At 41.4% G+C, this 16,574-nt stretch overlaps 1 protein-coding gene across 2 annotated transcripts in view; it reads right to left on the bottom strand.

The window, feature by feature from the left end:
• LOC148422232 (cGMP-inhibited 3',5'-cyclic phosphodiesterase 3A-like) overlaps positions 1-13,661 on the bottom strand; it is a 77,664-nt gene extending 64,003 nt beyond the window's left edge. Inside the window, exon 1 of one of the 2 annotated variants that reach the window (XM_088416782.1) lies at positions 12,329-13,661. In XM_088416782.1, coding sequence (XP_088272908.1) covers positions 12,329-13,195 — 867 coding nt within the window. In that variant the 5' untranslated portion in view covers positions 13,196-13,661. The remainder of the gene's footprint in view (positions 1-12,328) is intronic. The other variant, XM_088416781.1, reaches the window with a different exon arrangement.
• Between the last annotated feature and the right edge of the window lie 2,913 nt (positions 13,662-16,574).

The raw sequence follows: 16,574 nt of genomic DNA, 5'->3' as shown, positions 1-16,574 counted from the left end.
CTTCAAGTTTTATCCGACCCTCTAGGGAGTGGTTCAAAAGAAAAAAATTAAACTGAATAGCCTTTTTTTCACCTCTTATGTCACCGCTCAAGATGAAGACCACATCAGTTCCGGCCTGTACGCAACCGAAAACCCAAAGAGATCTGACAAATGGTGCAGCATTAATTTTCTGTGGTTTTACTTTTTTAAATGCAAAACAAAGCCTGAGTAGGTGCCAGTGTGTGAAGTTGTGCACACACAAGTGCGAGAGTGTGCGCGTCCATGTGGGCTCATCTGTGTGACATCTGTTCAAGCGGCCCAAGGCCGCTCGCTACTTGAGAAGTGTGTCACGTTTCCCAGTGACGTCAAAGAGCCTCCTGCATCTCCACTTGATGGGACTTGGCCAAAACCACCACACGTCAATCCTCATCCCCACAATGAAGGAGGTATGTGTTGAGCTCTGACTGATCAGCTGTCAAACCACTTACTCGTCTTACTACATCTCAACACTTAAATGCAGTAAGACAAAGCGCTAAGGTAGATTAGTACCAGAGGGCTAACACAAGTCAGTATAAAATGTCAAAGGCTTGAAAGCGAGGTAATGACAGTATAAACAATGCTGCAAGAAAGACTTTTAGTCTTAGATCATACCTCTGATCTTAAGGATGCTTGAGCAGCTGATAATTTGACACTTCCAAACTGTCCATTGTCACTGTCAAAGATAAAATGCAAAAAGGATTGAAGTCTCTTTCCTTGATTTTTTTTTTTTAACCACTTGAGGAATCCAATCAGAATCAATCAAAAGACAAGAGCACTGGTAGCTTTAATGTTGTGTTAAAAGATGGCTGTGGAATTTTCAATTGTCTAAATAACTGTGTGCGAGGCAACTGTTTAGGGATGCACGGAATAACTCAGAAAATGTATGGGGCTGACTTAGCGATTCAAAATATTAATTCATCCTGCAGTTGGGAGATTCCTGTTCTGCAGTAACAGTGGAAAATAATAACCAAGAAGAAGAACATTGAAAATCTCCCAAAATATATGTACATATTTCCAGCAGCAAAAACCTGAGGCAACTGAACATGAATAAATACACAGTATTCTACACTAAAGTAAATATGAACTGCAAAAAGATTAGTCAGCAGCATTGTTTTATTTTGCCCCCCTAAAAAAAGATCCACATAAATAATCGCTAGCCACAGTGGAAAAGGAAATTTTAAGGGACAAATGGACATTTTGAAACTTGAAGGAAGACAACAAGTCCAAAGTCTTTTAGTGCAGAAATAATTTTTCCAAGTGCCAACGTTCAGCTAATTAGAGTCCCTTTAAACAATACCTTTACATTGTAACAATGTGCAAATTAAACCTTTTTTCACCTTACACACTATCTCCTTACACACCATTTTCTAAGAATAGCATTTTCAGTTGAAAATACAGGATGACCGAAGAGTGGTGAGCATTTTTTTTTTTTTAATGTCGGGCAACTTAGTGCGCATTTTGTTATTTTAAGAGCGTCTACCACAAATATTTCAGCCCCTGCAAGAGATGAAACAAGCAAATTGACAGATGGGACATTTTGGACTAAAGTCAGTAAAACATGGCACTGAGCAGAGTGGGGGGAACAGCAGAAGCCTTGTTGGCTGCAGGGCCAGACAAGACGCATGGCCAGCCAGTGAGGCAGTGGCAGGCAGAGGTTACAATAACACATTTGCTTGCATCACGCCAGCGGGAGACACACGCACGGTGACACATGAACACATGGGCCCTGCGAGTTAAATGCAGGTCTGTAAAATATCTTACTAGTTTCACCACATTAAAGCTATCGTAAGGAATAGTAGCGTTACTTGCAACCACATTCCTTCCAATAAAAAAATAAACAATAAGCTAAACGTTGCAAGATTTTTGAATGTCAATGTTTGACCAAGCACTGCACAAAACTTTGTAAAAGTAAGTCTCCTCCATTCAACCAAACATGGTTGGTTCCAAACACCGCACAGATCTCTAAAATGTGGTGATCTATTAAATCCTGCGCAGTGTGTGGCGTACCTCTACACCGAGATTGGTTACCATCTGATGCTTATTATTTTGCTGATAAGTGCAGGCTGGTAGAGTTTCAAGAGGGAGGCCTGGTCACAGCTGATTTCACGGCCAGTGAAAGTTCCTTTCGTTTGCACATTTGTGAGAGAGTTCTTCAGCAAAATTATCTAATTTCACGCCGTTGGTTCTCCAAATAATGTATCTATGTTCTTCTGTAGGGATGAGGCTCGGTGGTAGAGTGGTCGTCTCCCAGCTGCTGAGAGGCTGTGGGTTCGAGACACCGACCATCAAGACCATGCCGAAGTGTCCTTGAGCAAGACGCTGAACCCCCCAGTTGCTCCTGATGCTTCGTCACCAGTAAGTAAATGACTAGTTAGTGTAAAGCGCTTTGAGGTAGAAATGTGCTATATAAGTGAAAGTCCATTTACCATTTCAGTGAAAAGCATAAGTCAAACAACCCAAGGTAGAAATGCGCTCTATAAGTGAAAGTCCATTTACCATTTCAGTGAAAAGCATAAGTCAAACAATCTTCCTCTAGAATACGCATTGCACATATATACCCTGCTGTTTACAACAGAATCATAACCGTGTTTATTTAAACAACTGTGAGGTTGGGACAGTAATCATCACTTATTCTGCGTGGCCCGGTAACTACAGGCCCACAGACCAGTACTGGGGTACAAACTGGTGGTTGAATCTGGGAGTATGAATTGGGATGGCATGGGCCGATAACCAGATTGCCAATGTATAGCGATATGTAAAACCACGCAAATCTGTCAAAACCAGGAAATTATTTTCCCACCTGAATCATCCACCTTTAGCTAGATTTTAAAATTATATATTTTAATTTATATATATGATATTATGAATTTATTATAATATTAAAATTTTGAATTAAGATTCTTGAATCTTGAAACTTATATACGTATTCTAGAGGTGTAATTTCAAGACCGCGATACCGTGATCTTTTTGCCCAAGGTCATAATACCGTCAGAATCAGACACCGTCCCATGCCTAGTACTGGGCAAAGAAATTGGGCTGTGTTTGGCCCAAATTTGCCTTCTCCTTTCAAAGGATGCCAAACCACCATCTATATTATGTCTGGAAGATTATCCTTTTGACTGAGCTAAGTAGATTTGTCCTACTCTTAATGTGAAGAAATGGTTTACATAGTACAGAACATATTAGAAAACACAAAAAAATGCAACTGAAAAGTCAGTTGAATGTAAGCTGTTGCAGCAATGATCCCAACAAAGTGCACCTCCTTTAATCACAATCACTTTTGTGACACCGCTGCCCTAGTTGTGCTACTTCACTCTGTTGGTGCGGGAACTCAAGTGACTGCACCCAAATACATTTAAGATGACAGGACTCCTTCCTCCCCCTTTTGATTAAAAAAAAAAAAAAAAAAAAAAAACTTTACATACACTACACAGCAGGGTGTGGGGGCATGTGAGAGTTTCCACTGATGTTAGTGCAAGCCCGTGACACACCTGCTGACAGCCTTGGATGCTGCAGTAGCTTGGGGTCAGCGTGCTTGGGGTTTTGGTTGAGGAATGGGGGCCTACTTCTTCTAGGGCCAAGGTCAGCCTTTCAGGGTGAGCTAGAGCAGTGCAGTTGATTTAACACAACAGCCAGCTAAGGAATGTCCCTCATGTAAAGGGTCTGTGTCTGAGAGATGACCCCCTTATATAACTGAAAAGGTCCTTCACTAGCACACATACATGAAAGGCCCCTCGTGTTGCCTTCATCTCCATCAAGTGATGTGGAATTTTTTACTCTATACATTTGTTATTGTAAGTGAATACAATGACTTGTTACATATGTCTTCTACCCAAACTTGCTTAGGCTAAACGATTAGCATTTGTGCACCAGCAGTCACAATTAAGCTCACATTAGTAGTTAGTTCACACATACTGTACATTTCAGAATTATAACAGAACAGTTAATGTACGATAGCAATCGGTTGTTTTGGGGGGAATTTATTTCTTATGGAGAATTTTAAAAACACAGAAAGTGCTCATTGTATGATTTGGGATCATTCCAGCTAGATGCTAGCCCTTTATCATGGTGCTAATTAGTATTTCCTGTTAGTGTCAGGTTTATTACCCTAATCGTTATTTTTCCATTTATCCATTTTCTACACTGCTATTCACCATAAGCATCAGGTTAACCTTAGCTGTCTAAAACAAAAAATGTTAGGCTCCAATCTACATTATTCATGCGGAATACTTGCATCCTCCCAGACTGTACACGATTGTACATTTCAAAGCATCTGCCTACCTCATGTCCCTGGATGACTCCTTTCAAGCAATCGTTAAAAGAAGTAACAAAGTAACATTGGTCAGGGTTGTTTGTGGTGGGCCTATGAATGATGCCCTCAATTAGCTCCTTCGGTTGGAGGGGGGTGGGGGGGTGCTTATGGATCAGAGGATGACTAACAGTCCAACATCACACAGACATATTTCAAATAAAACTAACAGTCCTTTTTTAAGGTGAGCACTTACAGGCACATATGCAAACGCATTCAGTGTTTCACAATGACACTACGCTCTCTCGCTTGGCCTCACACATACACACGCACGCTGCGCACATACACACTTTGCTTCCAGGAACATTCTGTTCATCTCAACTCGATTCTCTTACGCTAACTGATAATTGTTTTTGTCTTGGGATAAAGGAAAAGAAACCACTGTATGTGACTGCATGGCATTGAGAAAAATCCCAAATTCCGTTTGGTTACTGATAGTGTTCAAACATTCAGTATTTCATAAGCTTCCAAGGTGTTAATACGCCAGTCAAGACAGGAGGCCCATCCAGCACTTCCAGCTGCGTTGGGGTTGAGTTTATGGTTTGAGGCCCAACGTGGTTGTTGGGGGTGAATTCAACCTCGCGGCCTGCAGCAGCAGATGGCAGCCATGAAGCCGCTGGCAACACACACTTGCTTACACACACGCAGTCACACTTTCTGTAATTTCCATACTAAAGGGAAGGGAGTCAGATGAGGTTCATTGTCGCGAGTTGTGGGGAAGAAGCCACAACTTGTTTCTGGCGCTGCAGTATGTCATGATTAAACACATGAGCTCCTGAAAGTCAAACCAATAAGGGAATGTCCAACGGTTGCCGTCCACCACTGTCAGCCAGGATCAAATAAATCAGATATGGTCTTTGTACCTTTTACATCAGACAAAACTGATAAGTCACATGATATGTCCATGGTGAATTTGAATAAAAGGTACGCAACACTGGAAAAAACAACACTGTTTAAGCTTATGAAGATAGGGACAAAAAGTTTAAGAAGCTTCAGAACTGTCACGTTCTGCCTGAGTTACGTTCTGCTATGGGTTTTGTTGTAGAGATTTTGGGTTGTTTCGTTAGCCATTTAGTTTGTATAGTTTCTTCCCTGCGTCTGCGTCACCTCTCTGTCCATTTGTTTTATCTTGTCCACCTGTCACCTGTGCGTTCCTGCCCTTGCGTGTCACCCAATCAGCTTCCCCTGCCTCTTGTCTCTCCCAGCCCTTTCCCTCCACCACCTCACGTCACCATGCCACGACGTGACAAGAACAAACCCAATGATGAGTGGCTCTGTAAAGCTGGGCATACAAGTGTGAAATACGTGAAGTACTTGCACTCTACAGCATCGCATATGATCGTTTTGACTGCTCATACCGTATGTCCAAGTCGTTTCTTGTTGTTTCTGTAAAATCCTGTCGATTATCTGTGGCGGGCATGTAAAATGTCACATTTCTGGAAAATCTGAATGTGAATGAAGCAACAGGCATCTTTTAAATGCATGCGCCTTTATTTCATAACTCAAAGGCATAAAAGCATACACTTTGACCCTCTTTATTCAAAGCAACTCAGCCAAAGCGCATAGAAAAATATTATAAAGAGGCATTGGGAAATGAAGATTGGAAAATCCAGTCTCAACTGGGCAAGATCACAGTGAGTGCATAGTATATGCGACCTGCAATTGGAGAATTTGGGAGTAGGCTATCAGTCTCTCTACCTCGACCCCCCCCAACACGAAAAAAAATTAAATTGTTGAACCAAATGACTCCCATCTTACGTAACAAGTTTACTTTATGTTAGGAGCTCTACATAAAGTAAAACAACATCAACTCACAACACGTGTGATCATTTACATTGTCGACTAATTTAATTTTCATCGGAATACACCAATCAGATAGACCAAATAGAACCTTTGTTGGCAGTTGTTAGTGCCTAATTGTATTAATTATCCAAGGTTGTGGTTAATTAAAATAGAGAACAACTTTATTTTTGATAGATGTGATTCTTGATGGTGTCATATTAAATGAATGGAGCTGCAAGGAGTAGAGCAACCATATATAAACTATTTTGGGCCTATACGGTGCACCAGTGCCACATTATAAGGCGCAGTTCCAATTAACAAGCCTTTTTTGGAATTTTCTCCATACTGGTCGCACTGGGTTATCAGGCGCATGACTGCACATTAGCGGCATAAATCAGTCAAACTTTATTCATATGACATCCATGCACAAGGTACACATCATTACAAGGCACGCTGTTGATTTTGAGAAAATTAAAGAACTTTGTGTGCCTTACAGTCCTAAAAATATGGCAAATTCCATTTAGTTGCACTCAGAGAGATGTCATGCGTTTAAAACCTGCCTACTTGTCTGACTATTTTGGTTCCTGCTCTATTGGACTTTGATGTAAAACTCTATCTCTACTTCAGTGACGCATGTGATGCAATAAGTGGTATGAAACTTCTCATAAAACTGGATGATCAAAGGAAAAGCGGATAGATGGCATGAAATGTCAAAAAAAAAAAAAAAGCGAGCAGAATTCCTCCTTTAAACTGCCATCTTGTTTTGTGCCTTCATGGTATACGCAGCCAACATGGACAAGGTAACATGTAACATGTAACAAATCAGAACAGAAGCAGAAGCATGATCAAAGTTATGACAGTCTATCACACACCACTCTTCCACAATTTGGGGGAGTAAGAGCTCGCCTGCTGTTTTGCCTGGCTACTAAACAAAACCTCGAATGACCTACTTTCATTCTACCCTGACTCCTCCACTACTCGCCTCTCTGCACACACTCAGCTAATAGACTGGGACTGCATGTGCACCGGGAGCGAGAATGGCATTCTCCAATCACAAGATACATGATCCCCACCTTAGTACGTGCTTCTGTTAATTTGCAGGTTCTTTAAAAATTGAAACCATGCTATGTAAAAGTGTACACTTCACATCACAACAGGCTGCATTCCCTTCTATAGGGATGAATTTTTGGTCAGGCGTCTGTTAAATGGCCGGCCCTTAGGCCATCAGCAGCCTCCCCCCATCCGAAACACAATTCAATTATGGAGGGTGCAGCGAAACTAGTGTAACAGGAAACATTTACTACAGCAGCAGTAATTGTGTTTGGATCCCATACCACAGGAAGTCATTAACATAGATTTCAAGAATATCTTGATCATCCAAGTTATGAAAGAATTTCCTCCTCTGGCTATGAAAATATTTGTGTTGGTGTCAGGAGGAGGACAGAGAGCAGAGCTGACAGAAAAAGAAGTGAATTTCCAACGTGTTCTCAAGTTCACTTGTTTCTTGCTTGATCATTGTCAGTTGCTTTACGTTCCACTTGATTGGAGCAACATGTTACCTGTCCTACTTGCTGTCTGCGCTGCTCTTGAACTACTATGGTGTGGCACACCAGATATCTATGACCTGTGATCGGACAGCTGCACAGAGCCAAAAATTAGTTGACAAATAAATACGTGTTTGGAAAGAAAATATGAAGTGCAAAGTAACTACAACAGAACACATTAAAATAATGAAAATGAATTGGCATCCCCGATACGTCAGCTAGCAAGAGGAATAAATGCCAATAGTATTGTAATATGATTGACTAAATATGTATATCAGCACTGGTGTTCCTGATCATTTGCATTATATTGCATGAGTGAGTGCTGAGATTTAAGATCTGCACAATAAATGTTCTCAAAGGGGAAAGGTCCACCTGCATGTGTCCTCACTTTTGCCACTGGTGGGGTCTTATTCGATTGGGTACACACATTGAATTACGCTTGTCAAATAAAAATAAAACTTTTTCTACAACTCCTCTACAATGTGTCAGTAGAAAAAAAAGATAACACAAAATGCTCTGAAGTTATTAGAGACAACAATTAAAACAAAAAACAAATTTCCAGGTAATTATGTTTTTTCAATATACCAAATTTTGGTGGATCATACACGTAAGTGCAATCGAATGGAAGTGACCAACACTATTGCAGACTTTGTGTTACTGAACTTAGCAGTATGTGCAAATACTGTAATGACCTTTTTTTTTTGGTAAACCTTCAGTCGTGGAAACTATGGGAGGGACCATGTTTGCTCCTTTTCGGCTCCTACAAGCTGTGATATGGGGGGGGGGGGGGGTCGTTGATAGGCAAGTCTCGATGCAAATGGCAGTCACAGGCAGCAGAAGCTCACACAGGATTCCCTTTTATGAAAATACTTAATAAAGCAATGCAAAGTGTATGGGTGCTCCAATATTGGAGGAAAACAAAGACAAGAACTACTTTTGTGTGCCTATACATACTAATTCAGAGTGTAAAATTGTAAAAGAAAGGTTGCTGCATAGCATGGGTACAAGACACTTGGTGAAAACTTTCCCCTTTGGAGTGGATGTGGAAAGAGGTTGAATACACCAAAAAAGAAAAATAAACATGACGACAATGTCAATCCAGTATGTATGTAAAGTACAAATGTGTGCGTGTGTGTGTGTGGGTGCGGGGGGGTACGAATGTGATGGCTTGAAAGGTTCTATATAAGCGGTTAAGCATTGCTGTTTGCAGATAAAAATGTAAATTATGTGCCTAATTAATACATAATGAATAGAAACAAAGAGAATGGATGACAAAAAACAACACAGCTTGCCATGCTAAAATAACCTAGCTATCATGTTTAACACCACAATAATTTGGTTGAAAAAAAAAAGAGCTGGCTTGATTGAACTTTTCACACAAGTCTGGCTGGAGCTGTGTTAAAGCAGAGAAAATCCGGCTTTGAACAGCAAAATGTTATGGCAGTTAAATATCTGGATTACATTTCAACACCAAAAGATGGTCTTCTGTACTGTTGAAAAGCTAAGCGGTTGGACAGCTGATTTGGAGCAGGGGCACGCACATACTTCTTGAGCAAGCTAATGATGTACTCGAGTGATGGTTAATGGATGACATTTTCGGATAAATCAGCCTTTAAAGTTAAGCATATTAGTTTGTTTTTCTCAATGTTATCCACAGCGGGTTTGTGTTCACGACAACAAAAGCAATCACATTCAGTTTTTTGCATCTGATCAAAACAGTAGCCTCTATCTTCGCCCTGCCGTTCCTCCAAAGAAACACCACATTTTTTTCAACTGACAAAATCAGCCTTGCCTTTTTCATTGCAATATTCCAAATCAAAGGCCCTTTTTGGCAAAAATGAATATCCATGTCGGCCAATTCCTTTTTGACTTTGGTCAAAATACTCCATTTGGAAATGACAACAAGGATGTAGCATTACCAAGTGGTGGAATCAATAGATGGCCCAGATATTCATCAAACATCATAGTATTGCTCCCTTTACCCATCAAGACCACTGGAGGTACACTTTAAGTAGCCTGTATAACCGCTAGTACATTAGAAACGATATATAGTACAGTACCAGGCATTATCTGGTTTTGCAAATGAACACACATCATTGAGCAGAAACATTTAAAACCACAGTTTTTTCAACACGCTTACAGTCAAGCATCATAGTAGGATAACACGTCTCTAGCAGATGCTGCACCATGGACGGCTTGAGAGGAATTCAGCACTTGGGAATTCCTCATCCCTTTATTTATTTTTTAAGTAAACTGTTTTTAGACAGAAACGATCAATCTGACGTGCTCTTACAAAAAGGTCTGTGGAAGAAGGAAACAAAAGTCATCCGCATGATTCTTCAACACTAATGTAAATATCATCAAGCCAACAAAGTGCAGATATCCTACTGCTACATTTAAACATCCTGACTTTATTAAACACCTCTTTTTCTCCCGAGAGGAAGCACACACACACACACACACGCTACCGAGGTTTGACACTTCACGTTCTCCTCTCACCATGTGCTAGTCCCATCGTAGCCTCCCGTCTAGGCGATGACGAGCGCGGGTCACTATGGGCTTGTTTACACATTACAGACCACACAGACAAGAGACGCTTATACGACGGCATGTGTCGACCATGTGTGTCTCAATTACAGGCAGGTCGTGACTGGTCAACCGCCGCCTGAGATGAGAGGCCCCGGGGCGCACGGAGACGATGCATCCATCAGGGCTGGCTGCTGGGAAAAACGGATTCATCATCTTAACTAGATTGTGAGTCAAAATGCAGCGTGTGATTGCTGCGCAGATGACGCCGCTTGTTCCATCATGATCTGGTTAAGCTTCGTAACAGGCTTAACTTGCACTAACTACATACAGGAATGTCTTTTGTACGAGATGATAAGGTTATCTAATAGCCTACTTAGCATCCTGCATCTTAAAAGCATTGACAGACCAAATTAGAGATTGTTTTTGTTGGGTTTTATTCATGTGGCTCTGGGTAGAAACCGCATGTTTGTGTACTGTCTGTCAAACTATGAGTATATTCCAAACAGATTCTTGGTAATTTTCCAAAATAACCACTCTTAAAAAAATGTGACTGTGGAATCATCAACCAAGCTCCACCTGCATATGAACGTGACATTTTTTCACGCACGCCCTTCAAAACATCCATTTAATTGGAACCCTATTTCAGAAAACTCCAGCAAAGTTTTATCTCAATAATAGTGTTAACATCAGAATGTTTTTGAGTAAAAATGCAAAATATGAGTTTGTGTGAGTGTGCTTGAGTGTGTGTTTGTGTGTGTGACCACAAAGAAAAACAAACAGGACCACTAAAGCGCTAACGAGCACAGTTAGGGCACCTCTATGTGGGCCAACCGACAGTCCTGCAGTACACATGCACCCGTTCATGCGCATACTCAGCTTTGATCACACCTAAAATTTCCCCTATTCACACCCTCAGCACACTCATTGATGTTCCATATACAGGAGCTGATGGGAGTCTGCACGGGCCAATATGTGTCTCTACTTTGAGAACAGAAAAGAGCCTCAGTAGTGTGATTTCATAAATATATACATTTATATACAATATATATATATACAATATTCCAAACGTTGCAAGTTCTCTGTTGTTTTTGCAAATTATTGGACAATTAAAAAAAAAAAACTCATTATGCAGTACTTATGTTTGGGTAATGTTTAAGACATCTTGAAAAGTAATTACATATACAGTATATATATATATATATATATATATATATATATATATATATATATATATATATATATATATATATATATATATATAATTACTTTTCAAAATGTCCTAAACATTACCCAAACATAGGTATTGCATAGTGAGGGTTTTTTTGTTTGTTTTTAACTGTCCAATAATTTGCAAAAATAATAGAGTACTTGCAACGTTTGGAATGGGCCAACCTAAAAATGAAATTTACCAAAATGTGATCCATGAGGTTTTGGCTCAATGCCAGATATATGTGTCAGTCAAAAGTTTCTAAACAAAGTTAAATTCTAATGGTCTCAATCGTTAATTGGTGAACAAATTCCAGTTATTAATTTTTGAATGACACAACTGTGAAGTAAAAGTCATTTCAGGTCAATAAGCATTATCTACATTACACTGTAAAAAGGGTTTAAATGTGCATAAAGGGTTTAAATGTGCAAAACTGTCAGAATTTCACAAATAAAACAAACTATGCTCTGACTTCGGTTTTTGATTGCATGGGATATATATATATATAGTGTACTACGTATGTAAATGTAAGTGCATGTCGCGCGTGTGTGTGTGCGTGTGTGTGTGTGTGAGAACTATGAAAGTGAAGTGTCACCTTGATCTTTGATTTAAGTGATCGGTGCATGTGTGTAACTGATCAGTAGGATGGAAGATCACACAACAAATATCAGGACTTTAGAGGAAGCAAAAAACTATGAGTGGATTTGGCTGAAGAAGCGAAAATTGTCGCCTCCGGACAAACCAAATGCATGTGTATAAAAATCCCCCCCAAAATGGTCTAAAATATACCAAGTACAGTATAGGTGGTGAGTATTTCAATGTTAATGTCATCGCAAGAACAGTGAGTGGTCACGACGCTTCATAAAATCTTTGCAAAATCAGGAGACAATAATGAAGGTTCGGATGGGTCACGGTAAGCGCGAACGAGGGGGGTCCTACCTGGTCCCTTTGGATGCACGGCAGAGAGGTCCTGCGATGTGACTTGCTGTTGGACTGACTGTGTGCCATGTCTGTGGATATCACCGAACTGGACCTCCTGCGCCTTTTAAATGCGGGGACGTCTTCCTTGGCTCCAGTCACGGGGGTGCAGCCCTCCTCGAGTGTCCCTTGGCCGGCGAGGAGCCTGTCAGCATACCTCGCCAGCAGGATGCCCACGACTCCCAGCAGGTACGCCACGTAGGGCCTCCAAGCCGGACGAACCTTGTGTAGCGACAAGAGGGAGACGAGGCGCACCGCGCTGACGACCAGCACCAGAGACGTGCCCCGGTCCAGGCGCGCTCGCATCAGTGCGCCGCCGGCCACGCACGCCAAAACCAGCGCGGCAGCTACTTCATGCGACCCGTCCAGGAGCCTCCGCGCCGCAGCTTCACCCAGGTGGAACGCGGTGAGGAGCGAGAGGGCGGTTCGGAGCAACACGCCGCAGCGGATCAGGTAGACCCCGAGCCAGAAGAAGGCACACAGCAGGCTGAAGAATGGCGAGAGCGCAGCCCAGCAAGCGAGCAGCAGCTCCGCGAGGCAGCCTGCGAGCGACTGAGGACGAGAGCACGACTGCGGCTGCGGGAGTGCGCAAAGCTCACAGCTCCACTGTGCGCACCTCAGAAGCGCGGCCAGCACGAGCGCACACGCCGCGCAGCCCACTCCGCCGCAAGTCCACCACGCACGGGCCCGCGCCAGCCTCACCCAGCACGACGCGCGCCGTGCGTCGCAGCTCAGTGCGGGGCCGACACGTGTTTGCGCGTAACCGTTGCGGATCGGCGCTCTGGACTCTTTTTCTGCAGCGCGCGTCCGCTCCAAGTGTGCACGCATGGCCACAGGAAATGGGAGCGAGCCTGTGGTGCATCTACGGCGCTGTGTTGACGGGACGTCGCTCGACCGGCACGCTTTCTTGCAGGCGCGGAGGGCAAGAATGGTCTCCTGTTACGCATTGGCACCCGCCGACACTGGACAACACATTATTTTCTTCCGGGCGTTAGTCGGACCCTCCTCTGTGGCGCAAAGAAAAAAAACTATCCCGTGTATCATTCCTGCGTTGTAGCCTACTTCAAAAGTCCCCCCTATTTACGTCCGTGTGTCCAACACAGTCCCAAGCTCCTTGACGCCTTATTTTCTTCTCAAGTGGGTCCGCTTCCTGACTTCGCCAAGATGCTAGAGCCGCGTGCGTGAGCGTGTCCGCCGGGTCGTGTCGAGGTTCAGGAAAGTCGCTTGTCAGCCGCTCTGCGAACAAGTCGTGAGCTCATTTCACACCTCCGAGTTCCGTCAAGGCACTGCCGTCAAGCTCCCCAAATCCTCCAATAGGCTCTACAAACCCCGCAGGGATCCTCACTATCTCACTAATGTATTGATTTTTTTTTCCTGTATAGCCAAGCAAAAACCCCTGTGGTTTTTAGGTTTACCTGTATAAAAAAATAAAATCCCGTTGTAAAGTAAGGTGATAGAAACAATATCTTAATGTAAGATTTAGCTATCGCTTTAAAATGTTGCACAAAAACATCAAGATTAAGTTGTCATGTAGGAATTTGTAAAAAGTCATCTCAAAGGATTTCAGCTGTTGGACTCTAAAGGGTAAACAAAGGTAGTGTTGTTTTGCTTTTTTATTTTTCATGCAACCACAGCAGGGCAAAAACACTCATAAATTAAACATTATGTAATATGGTGGGAGATTAGTGCAAATTATACATATAACTTTGGGTTGGGACTGAATTGGCAATAAAATGATGTGAATAAGAACAGGCATCCTTCATTGCTATAAATTGTTTAGGATAAGACAAGCCACAATAATGCATCAAAAAGAGACCAAGCAATATACTTTCTGGGAAATCAACCCCCAAAATAGATCATTTTGGACAAAACAACCCAGAATGTTGGGTCAAATTGACCCGAGTGATTCAATTCCTTCTGTTTTAAGAGTGAACATTGAAGCCCTGATTATGCCAAACTAGGAAGACCTAACCATATTGTGGGCATATGTGGTCCTTAAATGAAAAGTACACTCTGAAGCTGTTGGGTTAAAATAAGACCAACTAGGTCAAAAGGGAACTTTTGGAGTCATTCTTTTGTATTCGTTTTGTGTGTGTGTGTGTGTGTGTGTTTTGTCCAGAACTGTTTTTTAAACAGTTGGGGAAAAAAAAAACAGCCACCCAAAATTGGTACAAAAAGCCACTTGAAGATTTTGAAGGTTGCTTTACATGTGTGTAATTTGACTCAACATTTTGGTTCAAAGAATAACCCCAAAAAATTGGGGCAGGTTCCAAGCATAACCCAAGCGGTTTTTGGTCACTTTTTGACTACAATTTCAGCCTAATAAGACTTCTATATTTGTACCACCACTGTCAGCTATTGTAAAACAGAGGCTGTATAATTTTTTTTTCTTTCATTTTATGGTGATGACAGTTTGACTTTGAAACATTCATCCATCCAAAGCTGACTCTGTGCACAAGGTAAGGGAGCACCCTGGGCTGGATGCCAGTTTGTCCCACCACTTTGGAACTGATTACTTTATTTCTTACTGGATTATTTTTTCAGGGTCAAACAAATCAGCATTACACCTGATTTAAGATTGCAGCTAGCAAGTGTTAAAATGCTAGCTTATCCTTGAACAGATTGTGCATGCTTTTGGTGGAGGTCTAGAATGGGCTTTAATCATATCCATTCATCTTATTTGATCATGGAAGCATTTAATAGCATTTATTCGTTTCCCATACAGTTTAATCAAGGGCTTGAATATAAGTCGACCAAATCAGGTCAGTCACTTTAAAAATATCCACCTTCTAGCTCCGCGAGAACCATGTATGCATCACAGTTTCCTACATGTACATTTCTTGCAGACACAGGCAATGCTGCAATGATGACAGGGGCGAAAGTCTCCCCCAAATATTGATGTCCCAGCAGTTTGCGATAGATTCCAATTATTAAAATAACGGCAACAAAATAAAATAATAAAGTGGACCCCCATGTTACAAGGTCCCTGATTTACGTCATTTTCATGTTGCAACGTGGAATACTGACTTTTTTCTTCCCCTCTTCATGACATTTTCCCGGCTATGCAACCAAAACAGCTGTCATGACCCTAGGGGCTTGGCTGTATTTGTGTTGTTTTACTTCTGGCGTTTTTAGGTAATTGCACTTATTTACTTATTTACTGCTTCCATGCAACACGTGACCACAATGCTGGTCTGCTATTGGTCGGCATCTCCTCGTGGAAACGGTGGACTGCTATTGGTCGGCCTAACTTTTTTAAAATGACGGAAATGTAAAGCTTTGTTCGATTGTGAGTGATCACAAAACCATATTTATAGTACATTTTACTGCTTAATTCAAAGTTGAAAGGGTTAGCCATTGTTCCCAAGATTGCTAGTGATGTTAAAGAAAGAAGTAAGAAGATGATTAATATGGAAACGACGCTGGAGATAACCCTTATTAGGGAATATGGGCATAACAATCGGCACTCAAAGGTAAATAAATCTTTTCTATATTCTTTATTTATGATGTTTTCTGATTGTATACATGTATATTATACATACGTAGCACTTACTATACTATTTTGGCAACAATTTTTAATGTGTATGTACAAATTTGATGTTTTTACCCGGGGTTCTAAAGGAATTAGCTATCTAACATAGATTTGGATTGCCCGTCATACGACGACCTCGCCATACGACCCCAACCGCGGAACGGATTAATGTCGTAACACGACTCGATCTTTACTGTGGTCTTGCACTTTTTGTCTTCATCAACACTTTTCCAACAATTCACACTGTAGAACTAACAAACATCAAATTGTTATTAGCTTCGGCTACATATTTACTTAAAAACATATACAGTGGGCACCCGGTTTACAAGATGAATCCGTTCCACGGTTGGGATCGTAACGCAAATTTGACGTAGGGTGGGTGGGCAATCCAAACCTATGTTAATTAGCTAATATGTGTAAAAGCCCAGTTAAAAACATCAACATTGTACATACATATTAAAACAATGCATCAAAATAGTATAGTAAGTGCTACTTATATATAATACACGTGCATACATTAAATAACATCATAAATAAAACATATATAAAGGATTTATTTACCTTTAAGTGAAGTGATGAGCTCGTTTGGCCATATCCCCTAGTGAGGGTAGGCTAGGCTATTTTAGCCTTCTTCATATTTCTTGATTATCTCCAGCTTGGTTTCCATATAAATCA

Source organism: Hippichthys cyanospilos, chromosome 6, assembly GCF_059441005.1.
Source record: "Hippichthys cyanospilos isolate Australia breed blue-spotted pipefish chromosome 6, RoL_Hcya_1.0, whole genome shotgun sequence".
Taxonomy (NCBI): Eukaryota; Metazoa; Chordata; class Actinopteri; order Syngnathiformes; family Syngnathidae; genus Hippichthys; species Hippichthys cyanospilos.
This window is presented reverse-complemented; position numbering and strand designations above follow the sequence as displayed.